The following is an 18,886-nucleotide window of genomic DNA, read 5'->3' as shown; positions in this document are numbered from 1 at the left end:
TGTTAAATTAAATTAAGTTTAACCAAAAGCTAGCATTATTTGCAATGTAGAAACATTAGAAATCTTTCCAGTAAGATCAGGGATAAAGTAAAATGTCTGTTATCTCTGCTATTATTTAATCTGGTTCTGAACTACAGTAACATTGGCCTCTTCTCTCTTCCTTGAATAAGGTGCCAATTCGGTGTATTTTCACTGGCTATTCTCTATACTAGAATTCTCTCCTTCCTCATCTCTGTCTCCAAGCTTCCCTGACTCTCTTTAGATCTCAGTTAAATTTTTACCTTCAACAATAAGCCTTTCCTAATCCCTCTTAAAGGCTAGTGTCTTCTCTCTAAGATTATCTCCAATATATCCTATCTATAGCTTGTTTGTTTATTTCCATATTGTCTCTCCCATTAGACTATGAGCTCCTCAAGACTAGTTTTTGGTTTTGCATTTCTTTGTATCCCCAGTGCTTAGCATCATGCCTGCCACATAGTAGGAACTTAAGAAATGCTAGTTGGTTTGACTAGTTACAGCAATAAGACAAAAAAATAGAAAGAATAAACATAGATGAAGAAGAGGTAAAAGCATCTTTACTTGCAGATGATATAATAGTTTATTTACAGAGTCCTAGAGAATCAATGTAAACATTAATTGAAAAGATTAGCAATAGAACAGGATATAAGATAAACCCACAAAATCATAATCTTTCTATGTATTATAAACAAAACTTAGCAAGAAGAGGGTAGGTAGAAGAAAGAAATTCAAAAAGAAATTTCATTGGAAATAACTACAGAATCTATAAAATATCTGGGAATCAACCTACTAAGATTCAGGACTTATATCAACATAACTGTAAAAATCTTTTCATTGATTTAAAGGAAGACTTAAATAATAGAAGAGATGATAATTGTTTATAGTTAAACTGCTATAATACAATGAAAATAATGATATACCCAAATTTATAGACATATTTAGTGCCAAACCAACAAAGCTACCAATGGATATCTTTATAGAATTGGACAAATATATTAATAAAATTTCTTTATTAGAAAACAACTTGGAACTATGTCCAAAAAGTTGCTAAGCTGGGTATTACCCTTTGATTCAGTGATACCTCTGCTAGACATATATTCCAAAGAGATCAAAGAAAGAAAAAAAAGACCTCTATGTACAAAAATTTTTGTAGCAGCTCTTTTCATGGTAACAAAAACCTGGAAACTAAGGGGCTTCCTCTCTATTGGCCAATGGATAAATAAATTTTGGTATATGAATGTGATGGAATATTATTGTGCCAAAATGATGAAACTAGGAAGAGCTATATGAACTAATGCATAGTGAAATGAGCAGAACCAGGAGATTTATTTTTATTCATTTTATTTAATGACTTATTATTTTTATTGTCTTTATTCAATGACAACATTTTAAAGAAAAACAACTCTTCTTAGAGTAAGCCAAATCCTTAACATTATTTTAACCTAGAATTTAATTATGTTTTTGATGTTAGCATAAAAAAATGTTGTAGGAGTTTACAATGTGTAATAAAAATTCTAATGAAAATATTGAATTATCTGAAATGTATTTTAGTTTTGCCTCTTTCCAAATGTCAGAGTTATATACTCATAAGAAACAAATGCTCCCATTCTGTTAATCATTACTGGTCTCAATTAACTTTACTTACAAAATAAAAAATGACACAGGGTCAGAATCTCATCTTTTTTTTTTTTTGGCCATTCAGATTTTCTTCTTGTGCGTATTAGAATAAAAATTACATCAGCAGTCCTCATGTGCTATAGAGTCAAAACCATTGAAAGCTTTGTGGTTTCTAGAGTAAGCATGAATTTTCTGAGACATGCTGGTGCATGAAAGAGAAGTTAGTATCTATGCTATGCCCAGCCCTCAAGATAAAAAATGAAACCCAATATCTTTGTCACATCAAAATCTAGATATGGGAGTTAAAAAAGTTTCCCTGTATATTTTCATCCAAATGTTTGACATAATGGGTTGCCACTACACCAAATGGATTGTATGATTGCAAGTCATGGAACACTACAGCCTCCAAAGAATTAAATATGAGCATCACTCAAAGGATGTAAACAGGCTGCGACACATAAAAAATAAGAATTGGAGTACAGTGTGGTGACAAAGAAAAACGTATGATCACAAAAGAAGATGAGCTGGCCTCATGATGAGAGTGAGGAGTGATTACTGGATGGCCCAGGTACTCCCCTGGTGTTCTCAAAATGTCAGGAGAAAGTACTTCAGGCCCTCAGAACACTGGGTATACTCCCTGTGAAAAACTTACGAGAGAATATGGATGAGAATCAAGTTTCACAGAATGAATAGGCATAGATGGGTTGCAATCTGCATTGTTGGAGAGATCACAGACCTATTCGAGGAGAGTTAAAGTAAGTGACTTCAAACATGTTTGTCCATTTGGGAGTTTCAATCATATCATAATTTACTCCCACAATTTTGCATAGATATTTGCTTAGAGGGGCATAAATGGAATTCAACTTACTAATTTCTACTTTTTGAGGTACAAAAGGTACCATATTTATAGAGCAGTCGTGTATTTCAGTTCCTTCCTCTTTAAGTGGTTAGTTAAAAATGCAATTATGAGAAGTCTACACTATTAGTTCCAGCTTGTTGCCTTAGCAATAATTTGAAATTTTAATATATATGTTATATATATGAAAATATATATATGAAAAAATATATATATGTGAAAAACTCTTTCCCTTCAACCACCTCCTCTCCAAAGAAAAAGAAAGATTTGGCCTTTTATCTTGCAGATCAATAATAGCTGGACAGTAAGAGTCATATGCTTTCCCCCAGAGCTTGCCTCTAACCTGTTGTTCTCCACTCAGTGCTATTCTGTTCTCACACTTCTGGCAACATACACCTGTTATTTCAGTATTTTGAAAAATCTACCAACTACAAAAGCCCTGGAGCTCCCAATTCCATCACTTCACTATTTGCAGCTGCTTCCTATGGCAGCAGTTGGTGGAAAGCAAGAACAAATATTGAAAGATCCGTTTCACAATAAGTTGGAGCTTGGAACTTCACAAGCATCTTTTCTGCCTTCAGCCTGTTGGGGAGGGTGGGGAGTAGGGTTGGAGAAGGCAGTATAACCTCAACTCTGAAACCCCTAGTTAATTTTATAATATGGAAAGCAAAACTGCGAAATGTTAAGTCAATAGTGTAGGTGTGACTAAATGCCATTTAAAACAGTCTCCCTTAGCGTGCTCATTAACAATTTCCCTCAGCCATCAACCTCACTCAGACTAAATTACAGTAAATTTCCACTCTGTGGTCTCCCCCACACACTAATTTTCTTTCACCAAAAAGCATTTGAGTTCCTTGTTGACTCTATCCTCTGTATGCCATCTTTCATAACATTTGGTTTTTGTTCCAAATAATAAAGAACTAGCATATCAGTTTTCTCCTTAATGAGAGTTTTGGCCTCCAAGATCAATGTAGAATGCTTAGAAAGGACCATCATAACTACAGCTAGGGCAGGACACTCAGAGATGGTCTGAGTTTGGCATCAGCATCGTGGACTTAGGGCTGCATGGGACCTTATGTTGTCTGGTCTAACCCCTTGGTTTTATAGGTACAGGGACTGAAAGAGATTTTGTGAATTGGCCAAAGTGAGACAGGTAGTAAGTAGGTGGTAGGGGTGGCATTTGAGACCGGTCCTCTATCTGACTCCAAGTCCATCTCTTTTCTGTTGGACCAAGCTGCCTCCCTAGAAACCTTTCCTGTTTCACTACTCCCCCAACTATTGTTTTGCTCAATATCCTTCAGCCTCTAATTGCATTCTTTGAACTATGTGGGTATTGCTATTCTTATAATTCAGCCTCAGACTTGCTATTGAAAAGAAGGAAAAATTATTTTTTAACTGACAAGTTGGTTATATATGGTATTTTAAGATTTTTTGGACGATTGCTGGCAAGACCCTTAGTGACCATCTAATTCAACCCTGTCATTTTGTAGATGAGAAAAACTGAGGCTTGGATGAAGTGGTTCACCCAAGATCGCATAGGTAGTAAATGACAGAACCAGAATTTGAGCCCTGGTCTTCTGACTCCAAATCCAGTATTTTTTTTTTTTTTAGTGAGGCAATTGGGGTTAAGTGACTTGCCCAGGGTCACACAGCTAGTAAGTGTCAAGTGTCTGAGGCTAGATTTGAACTGAGGTCCTCCTGACTCCAAGGCTGGAGCTTCATTCATTGTGCCATCTAGCTGCCCCCAAATCCAGTATTTTTTAAACCACATTTATGATTTCAATTCCAAAAGATACATTTTGCTTTTTTCTATTTTCCTGTGACCATCTCCTCTGATTTCCATTAATTCTATACTTCTATATCCATTCTATGTGTAGCAGGTCTTAATAGAGTACATCTGCCTTTCTTACACCCCTGAAATCATACTGTTCGTAGCTCCAGAAACACATTTACTTCCTGACTGGGCTTCATTTGGCTGATCTTGGATGGCTGTAGTGCAGCCCACACCATGAGGGTGAGTGTTTTAGATGGTGGACAGCCATTTCCTCAACACTCGTAGTTGTTCCCATTCCAGGATTTAATGTGAAACAGCTCTTTGTATATGGGCCCCCACCTACTGCACCAGCCGGACATGCTACACCTCATGAAGCCAAAACCTTCCTGGAAATTCACAGGATTTGGAACTCACTTTATAGTGATTTGGGTGATTCCTATTCCAAGTTGCCTTTTAAATTATCTGGCATGGTTGAACTACTGAAGGGTGGGTTGTATCCCCCAAAGTGGTGACCATTGTCAACACTGAGGATATACAGGAAAGGCTTAGCTCTGTTTCCATAACCTTCTCATCAATGACTTACTTGGGTCAAAGGATAATGAGCAGCCTTATTGTCTATGGTATGATACTGAGATGTGTCAGGGTATGGCTGATGGGTAACCACTTGGAATACAGTATTAGAATGCAAAATAATCTTATTTGAATCCATTGAACAAGTCAGAGGTATAACACTCTAGGATTCATCCTGGGAACCATGAATAAGGGCCTATATGTTAGAATTAAGGCATCCTCTAGAAGCATTTTCAGCTTTAACCTTCACACCAAAAAAAGAATATGAAATTTGGACAAGGCTGAAAGGAGAGTCACTTACCAAAATGATGAAAGCACTGGAAAATAAAATTTACAAGGCAAGGTTAAAGGAAGTGGGATCATTCAGCCTGAAAGAGAAACCTGAGGGATTATTTTATTGCCATCTTTAGTGGGGGTGGAAGGGGTTCACAGAGGAAAATGACCACCAGTTTTCCATCTTTACTAAGGAGCCAAGAGGATAAAATAAGCTTAAATTGAAGCAAGAAGGATTTAGGCTGGATGTTGGGCAAAATTTGTTTCAGTTACATTTTGCAACGGGCTTCTGTGAAAGTTTATGGAATCTTTAAGGTCTGTGTGAGCCGCTTCCTGGGTGGGGAACAAAATGGCCAATTTTGTTGGAGAGTGAGAGAGCAAGAAAAAGAGAAAGAAAGAAGGAGGAGGAAGAGGAAGAAGAGGGAAGGAAGGAGGGAAAGAGACAGAAAAAGGGGAGAGGGAGAGAGAGAGAGAAAGAGAGAGAGAGAGGAGTACTAGCAGTACTATAGGAATTCCTACAATAGACAAAGAATGACACCCAGGAGGAGAATAGAAATGACTTCCCTGAGTGATCAGAGATGAGAAAGGATTTGGAAGAGATGACAGGAGAGCCATAAGAAGAGTAGCACTGACTTTATATGCTATCGGAGTCTAGAGATCAGTTAAACAGCTGTTCTAGTAGTCCAGATGTTAGGAGATAAAGGCCTGGGACTAGGACAGTGAAATTGAGACCAGAGAGAACGGATAGGTGCAAGTGACATTCTAAGAGAAGAATGGACAGGATCATGTAATTGACTGGATTAGGAAGATGAAGGGGGGAAGAGGGAAGGAGGGAGAGAGAGACACACACACACAGAGACAGAGACAGACACAGAGAGAAGGATAACAGTTTTCTGGTGTGAGTGACCAAGAGGGTGCTGGCATCTTTCTGTTGCTCCGTCTCTGGGCAGGGTGTGTGTGGACTATGGTGTATTCTCTGCCCTATATCTAGCCCATGATGTGAGTTCTGTTAGCTTTTCTTTGAAAGCACCTGTGCTCTTATTTTCCTTTGCCCCTTCCTAGCTATGGCAATATTACAGCTTGCTCAATATGACGATTTCCTGTGCCCAACTGCCCCTAATTTCTTCAGCCAAATAGCTACCTCGTTCTTAGCTGATGCTTAGCTCTGTGCAAGGTTTCAGTTGGTTGTTTCATTTATCTGTTTTTTGGAGTTTGAGCAATTTGACTGAATCTTTGGGAACTATCTGCTACCTAGAAAGTTAACTGAAAGTCACTGACTTTGTATGTTGTTGAGTTAAAAAATCCCCACCATCAAAACGATCACTTCTAGAAAATATTACTGTTATGGAGGTACTTTTCATTTAAGCATCTGCAGCTTGTGTCAGATAATCACTTGGCAACATGGAAGTTTTTAATAGGAGTTTGCCATTTACCAGCACCATATGGATTATGACTTGGATTATGTTCTTTTGAAAAAAAAAAGTCTCCTGTATAATTGCCCTATGTCACTGTAGGAGACATTCAGAATAACATTCTCCTTCATTAATGTATTGTCTGTGATGCTTCTCGGAAACACAAGGATAAAAATATTTCTCCTTCTGATTTAATTTGTATGTACCTAGGGCTGGCTCTAGGCAAAATTATGAGGTAGATGTTGGCATTTCCCCAGCCTCCCCTCTCTATGTACCCCCTCCTCCAAGCATGCAGTGCCATTGTGTGCCTTTCTCTTCTTCTTGAATCAAAACCAGCTCCCAGGAAAGTATCTAATCACCTAATTCACATAGAGGTAGAAATGACTGACAAGGCTTACAGTGTTACTATTTCCAGGAGTATTTGAATTTTTAATAGTGAAAGCCTTAGCCAAAGGGATGGATTTCTAATTATGGCATTTCAAGGATCACCTAATGGGTAGTAGGGTTTTTTTTTGGGGGGGGTAGGGAGAGGCAGAGGGAGGAGGCACTTCTTACTGCCCCTGAAATAACATCACAGACCACACCCTATTCCATTCATTATCCATGTATGTAGTCACCTGGTAATTCCCAGGGGGCACTTGTGCTGTTCCTTTCCATCCACTTCTACTCTGCAAGTACAATAAGCCACAGGGCCCGATTACCTTCTGAAGCAAGTAAAAGACAGCAGGATTGCACAGCACTTTAAGATGCAGTTAGCCATTGTTAGTTACATTGAGACCAATCCTGAATACTTTCTTCTGGAAGTGAAATTACATTCTGATGACAGAAATGATAGGGAAGCAAGGTAAAAAAAAACAAGAATAGAAGCTGTCGCTAGGTTGATTAAAAATGATTAAACTTGGATGAGATTTTATTACTTGGACTCAGACTACAACCCCATTTTGTATTCTTTAAGGTTCACAATGACCCTGGGAGGCAGGCACTAGTATTCCCTCTGGATGAGAGAGGTTAATTGACTTGCCCAGGATCCCACTTGTAAGGTTGAACTTTACATCCTATTTTCCAGACTTTAGGTCCACCCTTACATTCTCATCCTTTCAACCCTTGTCCACATTCTCCCATTGCCCACCCAACATGCTGGAGACTTTCTGCTAGGTGTTTTTACATAATGTTGGCACCAGCGCTTCCCTCAAGCCTGTCCATCAGTATCCCTCACTCTTAGCACCTGAGTAGCTACTTTAGAGTCCAATTCCTTCTTCCAAATGTGTCAGGGTTACTTTTGGAGCTCTGAAAAACAATCGAAGAAGATTGATCAGATTCTGCTATTCACATTATTTCTTACATTTAGCAACAGTTGGGCTTTAAATGAGTGATTAACCCCCAAGCCCTAGGATAGGGCTGCAGAACCAGAAATGGAGGGGTAGGAGGTAGAGGGGTAAGGAGGTAGAGGGATCAGATAGGAGCCTTTCTTTTTTATGCAGAATGTGATTAGAGAGCTCATGCTTCTTATATGCGTTTAAGATAAAAAATCCTTTTTTCTATAAGAGTACCTTCACTTAGCCTGAGTTGAGCACTCTCCTATTTTTAGAAATTGGGAGAGAGCTTACAAATAGTCTAGGGATACAAGGCAAAACAGTACAGTCGCATAAGCAAGTGGAAAACAAACAAAGCGTCCAAAGGAACTAGCTGGACCAAAACCAAGAAGAATGGCCTTGAGACTTGCTCCTTAAGTGAGAATAATCTATGTTTGTTTTAAGGAAGTATAGTTTTCTCCTTAGATTCTACATAAGAACGCTGACCTAGGTGTTCTGTGATCTTGGGGAGAGGGGAAGGGGAAAACTTCCTAGGGTCAGAGATTCAGAGCTGGAACATGCTTTAGAGGCCATAGAGTCCAACTCCCCCATCTTACAGATGAGGATTCGAATGTGAAGGAGAAAAAGACTTCCATTGACCAATACAGCTATATATGCATTTATAGGGCAGCTAGGTGGCATTGCAGTGGATAGAACAATGGGTTTAGAATCAGGAAGACTCATCTCCCCGAGTTCAAATCTGGCCTCAGACAGTTAATAGCTGTGTGAACCTAGGCAGATCACTTCACCCTGTTTGCCTCAGTTTCCTCATCTGTAAAATGAGCTAGAGAAGGAAATGGCAAACCACCCAAGTATCTTTGCCACGAAAACCCAAATGGGGTCACAAAGAGTCAGACATGATTGAAATGACTCAACAACATTAACATGCATTTATTTGATCTCTAGCAAGCAATATCAATTTATTGACCTTCTCAGCAGAAGGTTAGCACTTGTAGCTACCAAAATCCTTTTCTTATAATTATGAACTTAACAATCATCCAAAAACATGAACGTTCCAATATCCAAAGAACAAAGGGCTGGCTATGGAACTGAACTAGTATGCATTAAAATCAATACTGTGGTAACAAAAATTCCCTGCTTGTTTACCCCCTTCTGAACTTCTCTTTAGAGGGTTTTATTATAGTTTTTTCTTTTCTTCTTCTTTTGTAACACTATCACTATCACTGTTTTCTGAATTGGGATGCTCACATTTTGATTTTGACTTTGTTTTTTTTTCCTCAAACCCATCTACCATTTATGCAATGTCTTTTGTCATAATTGAGACAGTAAATTTCTGTATTTCTTGCTGTCAATCATTTCTTCTTACACACTAATTGGAATGTGTTACACTTCTATATTTTTAACAAATTGTTTTAAAACCCACAGAAATTCTACATGTGGAAGAGTTTTAAACAGGTTAGAAAGTTCTGTTTCCAATTTTTAAAATGTGCAGCTGTGAGAGTTTTAATGGGTGACACACTTAAATCATTTTCAGCAACAAAAGTCTAATTTTTCAATACCTTGCTAATTGTGATGGCTTCCTACTCTCATTAGCTAACATTTCAAGGCACACTAGAAGTTCATTGTTCATGATAGTGAACATTTCAAATAATCTTGCTCACTTTGAATGGGGGGGGTTGACTTGTCATATCTGATTAGATCTTCATTGTTTTTAGCCTCATAATGTGGCTGTCAGAGAATTTAGACTAGGCTGTGTTTCAAGCTCTGCCACTGCTTTGTTCACTTGTGCTGACATTATTAGTATTATCTTTGGTGCACAGTTTCTTTGTAGGAATCTTTTGTAAGCCAACCATCCATTTTATTTGAGTTAGTTTAGTTAAAACTAGGTAATATATCCCATAAATCTACTTAGCTGGACACGGATAAGCCACAATACATTACAATATGTTGAAAGTGAACAAACAGCCATTTTTGAGGAACTTCCTTCACCCCTCCCACTCCCTCCATGTTGTGGCACACCCTCTTTCCTCGATTCCTTGTGCAATACATGGGGCATGTGACCATCTGACATATGGACCAAGTGAGTGAGGGGGCCAGTGTTAAGCCATATATTAAAAATTAATAAAACTTTATTTCTTTAGATAAAAATATAAATAGGGCTGATATTTTTCCTGCATCCCCAGTGGCTTCTATTACACACACCAGATCTGCTGGTCAAGACCACCAAATTCGACTGAATTTCTCTCTCCTCCACTCTTCTCTCCTCCTGAAGTGGACAACTTTTAGCCTCCCCCACCTTGGGAAAAGAGTTTCAGAGCTAGCGGCCTTTCCACTCTCACACTGTGCTATAAGTGAAAAGATTGAGGCTGGAGTCCAGAAAACTTGGGTTTGGATTCCAGCTTTGTCACTTAGAGCTATTCGATGATTGATGTCATTTAACCTTTCTGAACTTGTTTCTTCATCTGTCAAGTGGGGACAACACTGCGAGTACTTAACTCACAAGTTGTATGAGGCTCAAATGAGATATTGTGTGTGAAATGCTTTGCAAACTTTAAAGACTTTCCTAAATGTCAATGTGTATTTCGGGGTCATGTGGATGGAAGGTTTCTATAGACAGAAATGCTCTGGGCACAAACAGTGGCTTCTGGAGTCACCCATTTCAAGCTTCTCCTCACACTGGCTCCTGTGTGAACAGCCAGATGTTGGAGCACGCTGCCCACATGGGCTACCAGTTACGGAGAGACAACTTGGAGGAGGAATCAGCTTTCCCTGGTCCCTCATGGTGAGGGGAGAATCAAGTTGAATGCATGACATTTCTTTCTATAGCTATTATTGTCATCAGCTTTTCTGAGTCTTCCACTCTCTAGGGCTAATGAAGACCATATACTTGTGGGAAAAAAAAAACTGTCAACTGGAGCAAAGAATTGATGATCTATTTCATTTCATGAGTCAGAACATAACTTGAGGAGCCTATAACTCACATCTTAATAGAAACACAGGGGATTGCCTCTCTTGGCAGTTAATATGTCTGTAAGACCTCAAAGGGATTAAAGCAAATACATGTCTCATTTGGTAAAATATCTCCTTCCTGGCCTCATAGCAAATTCAGTTTCGTAGGATGTGTGAAGAGTAGAAAAATATTTCTAGCTCTCATTTTGAGTTTTTTCCCCAAAACAATTGGCTACATGATATTAATGATGACAAATGTTGCATTGGCATTCCCATGGCGATCTTTCTTATATGTATAAAACCTTTTCTTTTTAATTTAAAGGATATTATTAGGCATATATTCTACAAAAATTACTGGGAAAGTACCTCCTGGTCCCTCATTCTGAATGATTTGCCCAAGTTCCATGCGCTGCATTGTATTTAGGTTCTGAAAAATATTATGCTCTCTGCGGAGGGTATACAAGAATAAATAATGTTAGATAAAATTTCCAGGAGGGAAAAATGCATTCCCAGTTTTGTACCCTTTGAAATAGATCAAAGAAAAACTGATATTTATATACCACTTCATGTTTTACAGGACTTTTGCAATGATATTAGAAAATTCAAGAAAAATGTGCATTTACATATTTACTTTGTAACAGGATGTGAAAGGGTGAATAAAAGCTTAATTTTTCTATGATTTACCTTAATGCAGCTAACACTTTGCTTACCATTATAGTTTGGTTGGATATTTCCTTTATCAAATAATAATACATTATATTTTTACTTCAAAATGGTTGCAGCCTAAGAGGTAGTAATTATTGAGTAAGAAGCTTTGGGCTAAAAAAATGTAATGTGTCTGGGGACAAACACTTGTCTCTCTTTTTTTTAAATCACTTTTAAATGTACGCAGACTGGAAGACAGAAAATTCCTATTCCCCTTCCAAACATATGTAGACAACATCAGGCTACCAAATGTGAGGGATCTGCATTCATTATGTTAGCTTTGGAAATAAATTAAAATCTAATTTCAAAATGTAAAACTATAGGAGAGACAGAAACATTGATAAAGAATTCTAGAATAAGACCTAATAATGATAAACAATCACCTTGCGTTTGTATAACAGTTAACACTTTTTAAGGCACGTTCATCTCTATTATTTCCAAACAAAGACTATTCAGCAGATGCTGACCATCTCTATTGAGGATAAGCCAAGCCAAGAGGAAGTTGGTTTAAGCTATAGTCAGTAGCTAGAAACCTTTATTTTTAGTCGAATAAAGCCTATCAATTATTCAGGGACTGATTAGCTGGCCTGTCCTTTCCCTAAAGTCCTTTCTCTGCTTGTTAACATTTCTACCTTAGTGTGTTTGGGGAGAGGAAATAAAATGAAAATTCAAGTCAGTTGCTGTTTCTGCTTGTTAGCAGCTCTGGTGAAAGGTCTAGTTGAGGAAGAAAAGAGCATTATTTTGAATAAAAAAGTCTTACCTTTTTTTCCATTTTCCAATCATCTTCAAATTCCCATTTTCCATGAATAAGAACTCTGAAATGCCTTTATCTGATTATAAAGTCCTGCCATTCCTTCTCTCCCTGCGCCAGATTCTGCCTAAGCCGCTACTTCATTATCACTGCGACCTCCAGTCCATCTGTCCCTCATTACCATCCCAGGCCATCAGCCCTGCTCTGACTACATCATCTTCCTTTCCCCATATCATCCTCTTAGTAAATGGTATCCTCCGCAGTTTCCTCTCTACTCTCAAATCCCTTGACCGCTTGTCTTGCTAAACCCCAATACTGGATTACTCCCATTATCAGCCTACCCTACTCCTGCTCTGCAACTGAACAGAACTAGGGGAAGTCACATAACTGTGCTGACTGGGTCTGCTACAAATTTATGTTGTCTAATCCCAACTGGGCCCTTAATTCAAGCAAGGCAATCTCTTTATTGCTAGCTAATTGATCCTCTGTCCTACTCTCTCCAGTGGCTATTATAATCGCTTTCTTCTCTCTTCAAACCTCCCACACCACTGCTCCCCTCCCCTTTTGGCTGAAGTCAGAATTGACTGAAAACAGTCAAAAGAATTCATCCTCATCTGACAAACTTTCTTCCTCATCTCACAACTCTTTGACCTCATGCCTCATCATTTCTGCCTTTACTTCAGGTTCTAATGAAGAGGCAGCTGCTCTCACTCCTGCCAAATCCTTTATATGTACCCTTGATCCCATCTCCTTCAGCAAGACTGCCCCCATTATCAGCCTTGCCTATAATCTTCAATTTTCCCCTACCTACCAGTTCTTTCCCTGGTGTCTACAAACATGCCAAATTCTCCCTTAGCCTTAAAGAAAACCCTCACTTGATCTCCTCATCTCTGCTATCATCCTATATCTAATTTCTATTTCTTGGTCCAACTCCTCGTAAAAAGCTGTATATACTTAGTGCCTTTACTTCCTCTTCCCTTATTCTCTTGTTAAACCTTCACAATCTGGCTTCCAACTTTATCCACTCAGCTGAACCTACTTTCTTCAAAGTTGCCAATGATCTCTTAATTGACAAATCTGATAGCTTCTTCTCAGTCCTCCCCTTTCTTGTCCTGTCTGCAGCATTTGATACTGTTGATTTCCTTTTTCTCCTGGATGCTTTATCATCCTCTGGGTTTTTGTGACCTTGATCTCTCCTCATTTACTTCTGACCTGTCAGACTGATTCTTCTCAGTCTTCGTTACTGATTTGTCAGTAATTGTGAATGTTCCCTAAGTCTCTGTATTGGACCCTCTTCTCTTCTCCCTTTATCCTCTCTCACTTGCTCTCATGGATTCCATTTGTTGTCTCTATCCAGATGACTGCTAGATCTCTATCCATCCCTAATTGCTTTCCTGCACTCTAGACTTATACCACAACTTGCCTATTAGACATTCACACTGGTCATTCCAGAGGCAGCTCAAACTCAACGTATCCAAAATAGAACTCATTTGCTTTCCCAAGCTTTCCTGGTCACCTCAGAACCATCCTCAGTTTCTCAATTTCACCCTTTTTATACGATCAATTGTCTAATCTTGTCATTTCTATTTTCACAGTATCGCTTTTTCTCCACTCATACAATCATCACCCTAATTCAAGCTCTCATCACCTCTCATCTGGACTATTGCAGTAGGCTCCTATTTCATCTCCTTTTGTTGCTGTTCGGTCATTTCCATGACCCCATTTGGAGCTTTCTTGGCAAAGATGCTGGAGTGGTTTGCCATTTCCTTCTCCAGCTCATTTTACAGATGAGGAAAACTGAGGCATATGGGGTGAAGTGATTTTCACAGTGTCACACAGCCCATAAGTATCTGAGGCCAGAGTTGAACTCAGGCTTTCCTGGCTTCAGACCCGTTGCTCTGTTCACTGTGCCAGCTAGCTGCCCTATTTCATCTCCTTACTACAAGCCTTTCCCTACTCCAATCCATATTTCACACTGCACCAAAGTGATTTTGCTGAAGTACAAGTTGGATCATGCCATGCCTCTACTCAGTAAACTCTAGTGACTCCCTATGACTTCTAGGATCAAATATAAACTTCTCTGCTTGGCATTTAAATTTCTTTACTACCCAACTCCTCTATACTATCCCAATTTTCTTGTAGCACTTAACACAGTGCCTGGTACATAGTAGATGGTTAATAAATGTTTAGTGATTGATTGATATTTTCCCCTCCATGAACTCTGGGATCTAGTCCTAATGGTTTACTCCACCTTCTGCACCCATATCTTGTGCCTTTGTGCTGGCTGTCACCAACTCGGTCCCCCTCACCCCCATCCCATGCCTGGAATGAACTTGCTCCTCACCTCTAACTCTTAGAATCCCTGGTTTTCTTCAAACTTGGCTCAAATGCCACTTTCTACATGCAACCTTTCCTGATGCTCCTTATTGCTAGTATGCTTCTTACCCAAATTACAATGCATTATATCTGTCTATATTTATTTGTCTGTCTATTTTTTTAATCTATACATGTTGTCTATCCTGTTAGAATGTAAGATTCTAAAGGGAAGGGGCTACTTCACTTTCGTCTTTGTATTCCCACATATTAGCACAATGCACTGCAACTAATAAGTGCTTAATAAATGGTTATATGCTTGTTGATTAATAGAAGATTTAATTTCTTATAATTTACCAGTTGTTGATATTATTGCTTAAAATAAAACTTGGTGATTACTTTAGGATTTAAATTGCTCATGTTTCCCTTACCCTATTATTGTAGCTATTCTGAAGTTGGCTATATTATTTTCAAAATGTTATCTATTGCATTGCTTTAAAAAAAACTATTTGTTTTAATCAGTCAACACCTAACTTCTCACACTTCTATCCCCAACCATTCCCACCCCATTCAGGACACCAGACAAAAAAAAATCCTTTACAAACATATATAGACAATCAAATAAATTTTCACATTGATTATGTCTAAAAAAAATTTGTCTCATTTTGAATTCTGAGTTCTTCACCTCACTATCAGGAGGTGGGTAACATGTTTCATCATTAGTCCTCTGGAATCCTGGTTGGTCATTATGCTGATAGGAGTTCAATACAATAGTTTTCTATCACATCTATAGACCATAACTTATTGATCCATTCCCCAGTTTATGAGTATCCCCGTAAATTCCCAATCTTTACCACCTCAAAGAAAACTTTGATTTTTTATATCCTTAGAGTTTATTTTTGCTTAGGACTAATCCCTCCCTTAATCTACCCTTCCTCTAGTTTACCTTCCCCCCTTCTCCCCTTTTTCTCCTATTTCCATGTTGAGTGAAATACATTTCTGTACTCACCAGTGTGTATGTGTGTATTCTTCCTTCTTTTAACCAATGTCAGTTGCTCCCTTCTGCCCCCTCTTCCTTGTTTATATGGATTTCTACTTATGCACCCTGATTATGTGAGATAAATTTCCATGACTTTCCTTTTCCTTCCCCCACCCCCAGTATATTTCTTTTCCCCTCTCTTTCTTTTCTTTTCTTAAGATCATCAATTTGTCAATTTGGACATCTTCTATGAACCCTGATGATGATAGGGTTCAGAGGGAGCACTTATATCATCTTCCCATATTTGAACATAAGCAGTTTATCCTTTTTTCATTCCCTTATCATTGTTCACTTGTGTTTACCTTGTTATGCTTCTCTTCACTCCTGTGTTTGAACTTCAAAATTTCTATGCACTTCTGGTTTTTTCATCTGGAATGCTTTAAAAGTCCTCTATTTCATTAAAGTTCCATTTTCCTCTATAGCATTATACTCAGGTTTGCCGATGAAGTTATCCTTGGCTATAAGCCCATGTCCTTTGAGTTCTGGAATATCATATTCCAAACTCCCTGCTCCTTTATGGTTGTGGCTGCTAAATCATGTGTGATCCTAACTGTGGTACTTGGAATCTTTCTGGCTGCTTGTAGTATTTTCTCTTTGACCTGGAAGTTCTGGATTTTGGTTATAATTCCCCTGATAATTTCATTTTGGGGTTTCTTTCAGGGGGTAGCCAGTGGATTCTTTCCATTTCCACTTTGCCCACTGGTTCTAAGACATCTGGGTGGTTTTCTTTTAAGAGTTCTTGAAATATTATGTCTAGGATCTTTTTTTAGTCATGGCATCCAGATAGTCCAATGATTCTTAAATTTTTTTCTCCATTTTCTGTTTGCTAAATCAATTTTTTTATTATATCTTACAATTTATTCTATTTTTTAGGGTTTTTTACTTTTTTTTAATATTTCTTGTTGCCTCATTGAGTCATTGCCTTCTATTCAGTTCTAATTTTCAGACAGTTTGTTGCTTGGGCAAGGTTTTGAACCTCTTATGCCAAGCTATTAATTTCTTTCCAATTCTTTCTTCCATAGCTCTCATTTCTTTTCCCATTTTTTCCCTCAAGCACTCTCATTTATAAAACATTTATAAAAACACTTTAAAACTTTTTTTAAGTCTTGCTTCATCTCTTCCAGGAATTCTATTTGAGTTTGTGCCCAAGCTGCATTTTTCTCTGTGGCTTTGCTTGTAGATGCTGGAGTAATTCTCTTCTGTGGTGTTTTTTTTTTGTTTGTTTGTTTGTTTTTTATTTTTTATTTTTTGTCTTGAGCATCCCGGATACCATAATAACTTATTTTTTCTGGAGTTCTTTTTATGTTTGCCCATTCTCCCAGCCCACTTCTTGACTTCAGACTTGATGTTATGACTGGGCTTTGCCACACTTCTGGAAGAAAGACCGGGGATAGTCTTGTTGCTGCTTTCTTGGAGTATTGAGTGTTGTATTATTCTGGGATCTCAGAGACAAGCAGGGACCTGCAAGCTTTTCATATTTCTATAATTGCTGCCCCCCACCCCCACCCCTGGTCTGAGCTCTGCAAGTTCCTGACCTGGGTGTGAGACTTTGCAGTAGTAGAACACTTCTGGACTCAGCCACTGTCTCTTGGCTCAGAGTGGCACAGTTTTAGGTCCCCCTTTGGCCTGGAATTCCTCTCAAGTATTCCTCTGCAGGCACTGGTCTATATGCTGGAACTGAGACCCTGCCCTGGCTTTGGGTCCAAGTCATAGTGCTGCTGCTGCTGCCTTCTGAACTTCCTTTTTCTCTATATACAGCTCAGGGCCCCCTTACCCATCAATTTCACTCTCTTATGCAAGTCCCTTTCTTAGTCCACCCTGGATCTGTGACCCAGAACTTGGGTAACGAGTGACAAAGCTGACAGAACCCTTCCCCATCACATTGACCTGGTATGGTATGGTACTAGTGGTATCCCAGACCTCCTCTTACTCTAGTACAGGCCTGGGCATTGAAGTATTCAGCATATAGTATGCCCTGTCTCCAGTGTCCACAGGCTTCCTCTTTCCTATGCCAAGCTGGGCTGCACAAATGACTCACTATGACTTTTTCTGGATTTTCCCCAGCAGGACTTGGTCTGGTTCATTTTCTAGATCTGTTTGGAGGAGTTTGTGGAGGAGAGCTCACTGCACTTCTTCCTATCACTCCACCATCTTTAATTACATTGCTTTTGAAAAATCATGCCTAATTTACTACCTTTAATAGGGTAGGGACTTTGGAGGCAGGGAGTGCCTAAACAATGGATGGAGTAGAGTGTAACTGCCTGTGTGGCATGATTAGAGGAAATGCCAGCTATTTCTGCTCTAAAATATCATCCCCACTACTTGATAATTTGCCCTTTTAGCTCTCTGTCTTTGAGTTTCATAGGCTTGGAGCAAACTCCTGGGAAGGGTCATATCATAAGGTGTTAAGATTGAGTGTTAATATTTTATTATCAGGTACCATCTTAGTAGGGATTGGCCAGAATGGGATAGGCGCCCTTGAGTACTTAGCAGGATAAGAGGGAGGAAAACAACTTTGTTAGGGGAGGCATTTATACTTGAAATTAAAGTGAAAAGAAAGAAACAATATTTGACAGTGGTAACATATCTTTTAGGTTATTGTGGCTGTTTAGGGCTGAAGTTAAAATCCATCTAATTGGTTGGAGACTCAGCACAGTACCATGGAATGAGTATTGGGTTTAGAATCAGAGAATGTGGTTAAGATCCTAGTTCTTCTATTTCTGTTTGTATAAGATTGGACAAGTCACTTCCCTTCTCAGGGCCTCAGTTTCCTCATCTGGAAAGTGAGGATTGTAAAATGAGGGTGGCCTCTGAGGTCCCTTCCTGCTCCAATTCTATGATCTATGATTCTGTGAATGTATCAAAGTGCTTAACCTTGTGTTTTCTCTCCACCCCATCCCCTTCTTTGATTTCAGAACCACGAATTGGAAACTGAAAATCTGAGATCTCTTGCTCACAAGCTGAATGTGGCCGCCAAAAGCCTACAGGGCTTTCTAGCTGGACGAAGGAGGAGCGGCCTCACCGGTCTTAGAATATACAGACAACTACCGAGTAACTGTCTCACTGCTGTAGTTGACCTGATTGGTGTAGCCAAGAAATTACTGGCCTGGCTCGACAGGTAATTCTAAGCTTGTGATCCTTAAAGTCCTGGAGTAGTTGTGGCTGACTGATTTTTTGTCTTTCCTACTTTATATTATAGTTTGGAAATATGTCAGTTCTTTGACATTTTATAACCTCTGATGTCTTACATTCAATTTTATTTTTGCAGTGCCTCTTCCCATTAGGCTCGGATAACC

At 38.8% G+C, this 18,886-nt stretch overlaps 1 protein-coding gene across 1 annotated transcript in view; it reads left to right on the top strand.

The window, feature by feature from the left end:
- Positions 1-18,886, top strand: part of LOC110193009 (connector enhancer of kinase suppressor of ras 2-like) — a 556,515-nt gene that overhangs the window by 203,309 nt on the left and 334,320 nt on the right. Inside the window, exon 3 of the mRNA XM_078147936.1 lies at positions 18,506-18,708. Coding sequence (XP_078004062.1) covers positions 18,506-18,708 — 203 coding nt within the window. The remainder of the gene's footprint in view (positions 1-18,505; positions 18,709-18,886) is intronic.

Source organism: Phascolarctos cinereus, unplaced genomic scaffold, assembly GCF_003287225.1.
Source record: "Phascolarctos cinereus isolate Bilbo 61053 unplaced genomic scaffold, phaCin_HiC Scaffold_8;HRSCAF=390, whole genome shotgun sequence".
In the NCBI taxonomy this organism is placed as follows: domain Eukaryota; kingdom Metazoa; phylum Chordata; class Mammalia; order Diprotodontia; family Phascolarctidae; genus Phascolarctos; species Phascolarctos cinereus.
The sequence above is the reverse complement of the archived record's forward strand: the minus strand, read 5'-3'. Positions and strand labels throughout refer to the sequence as shown.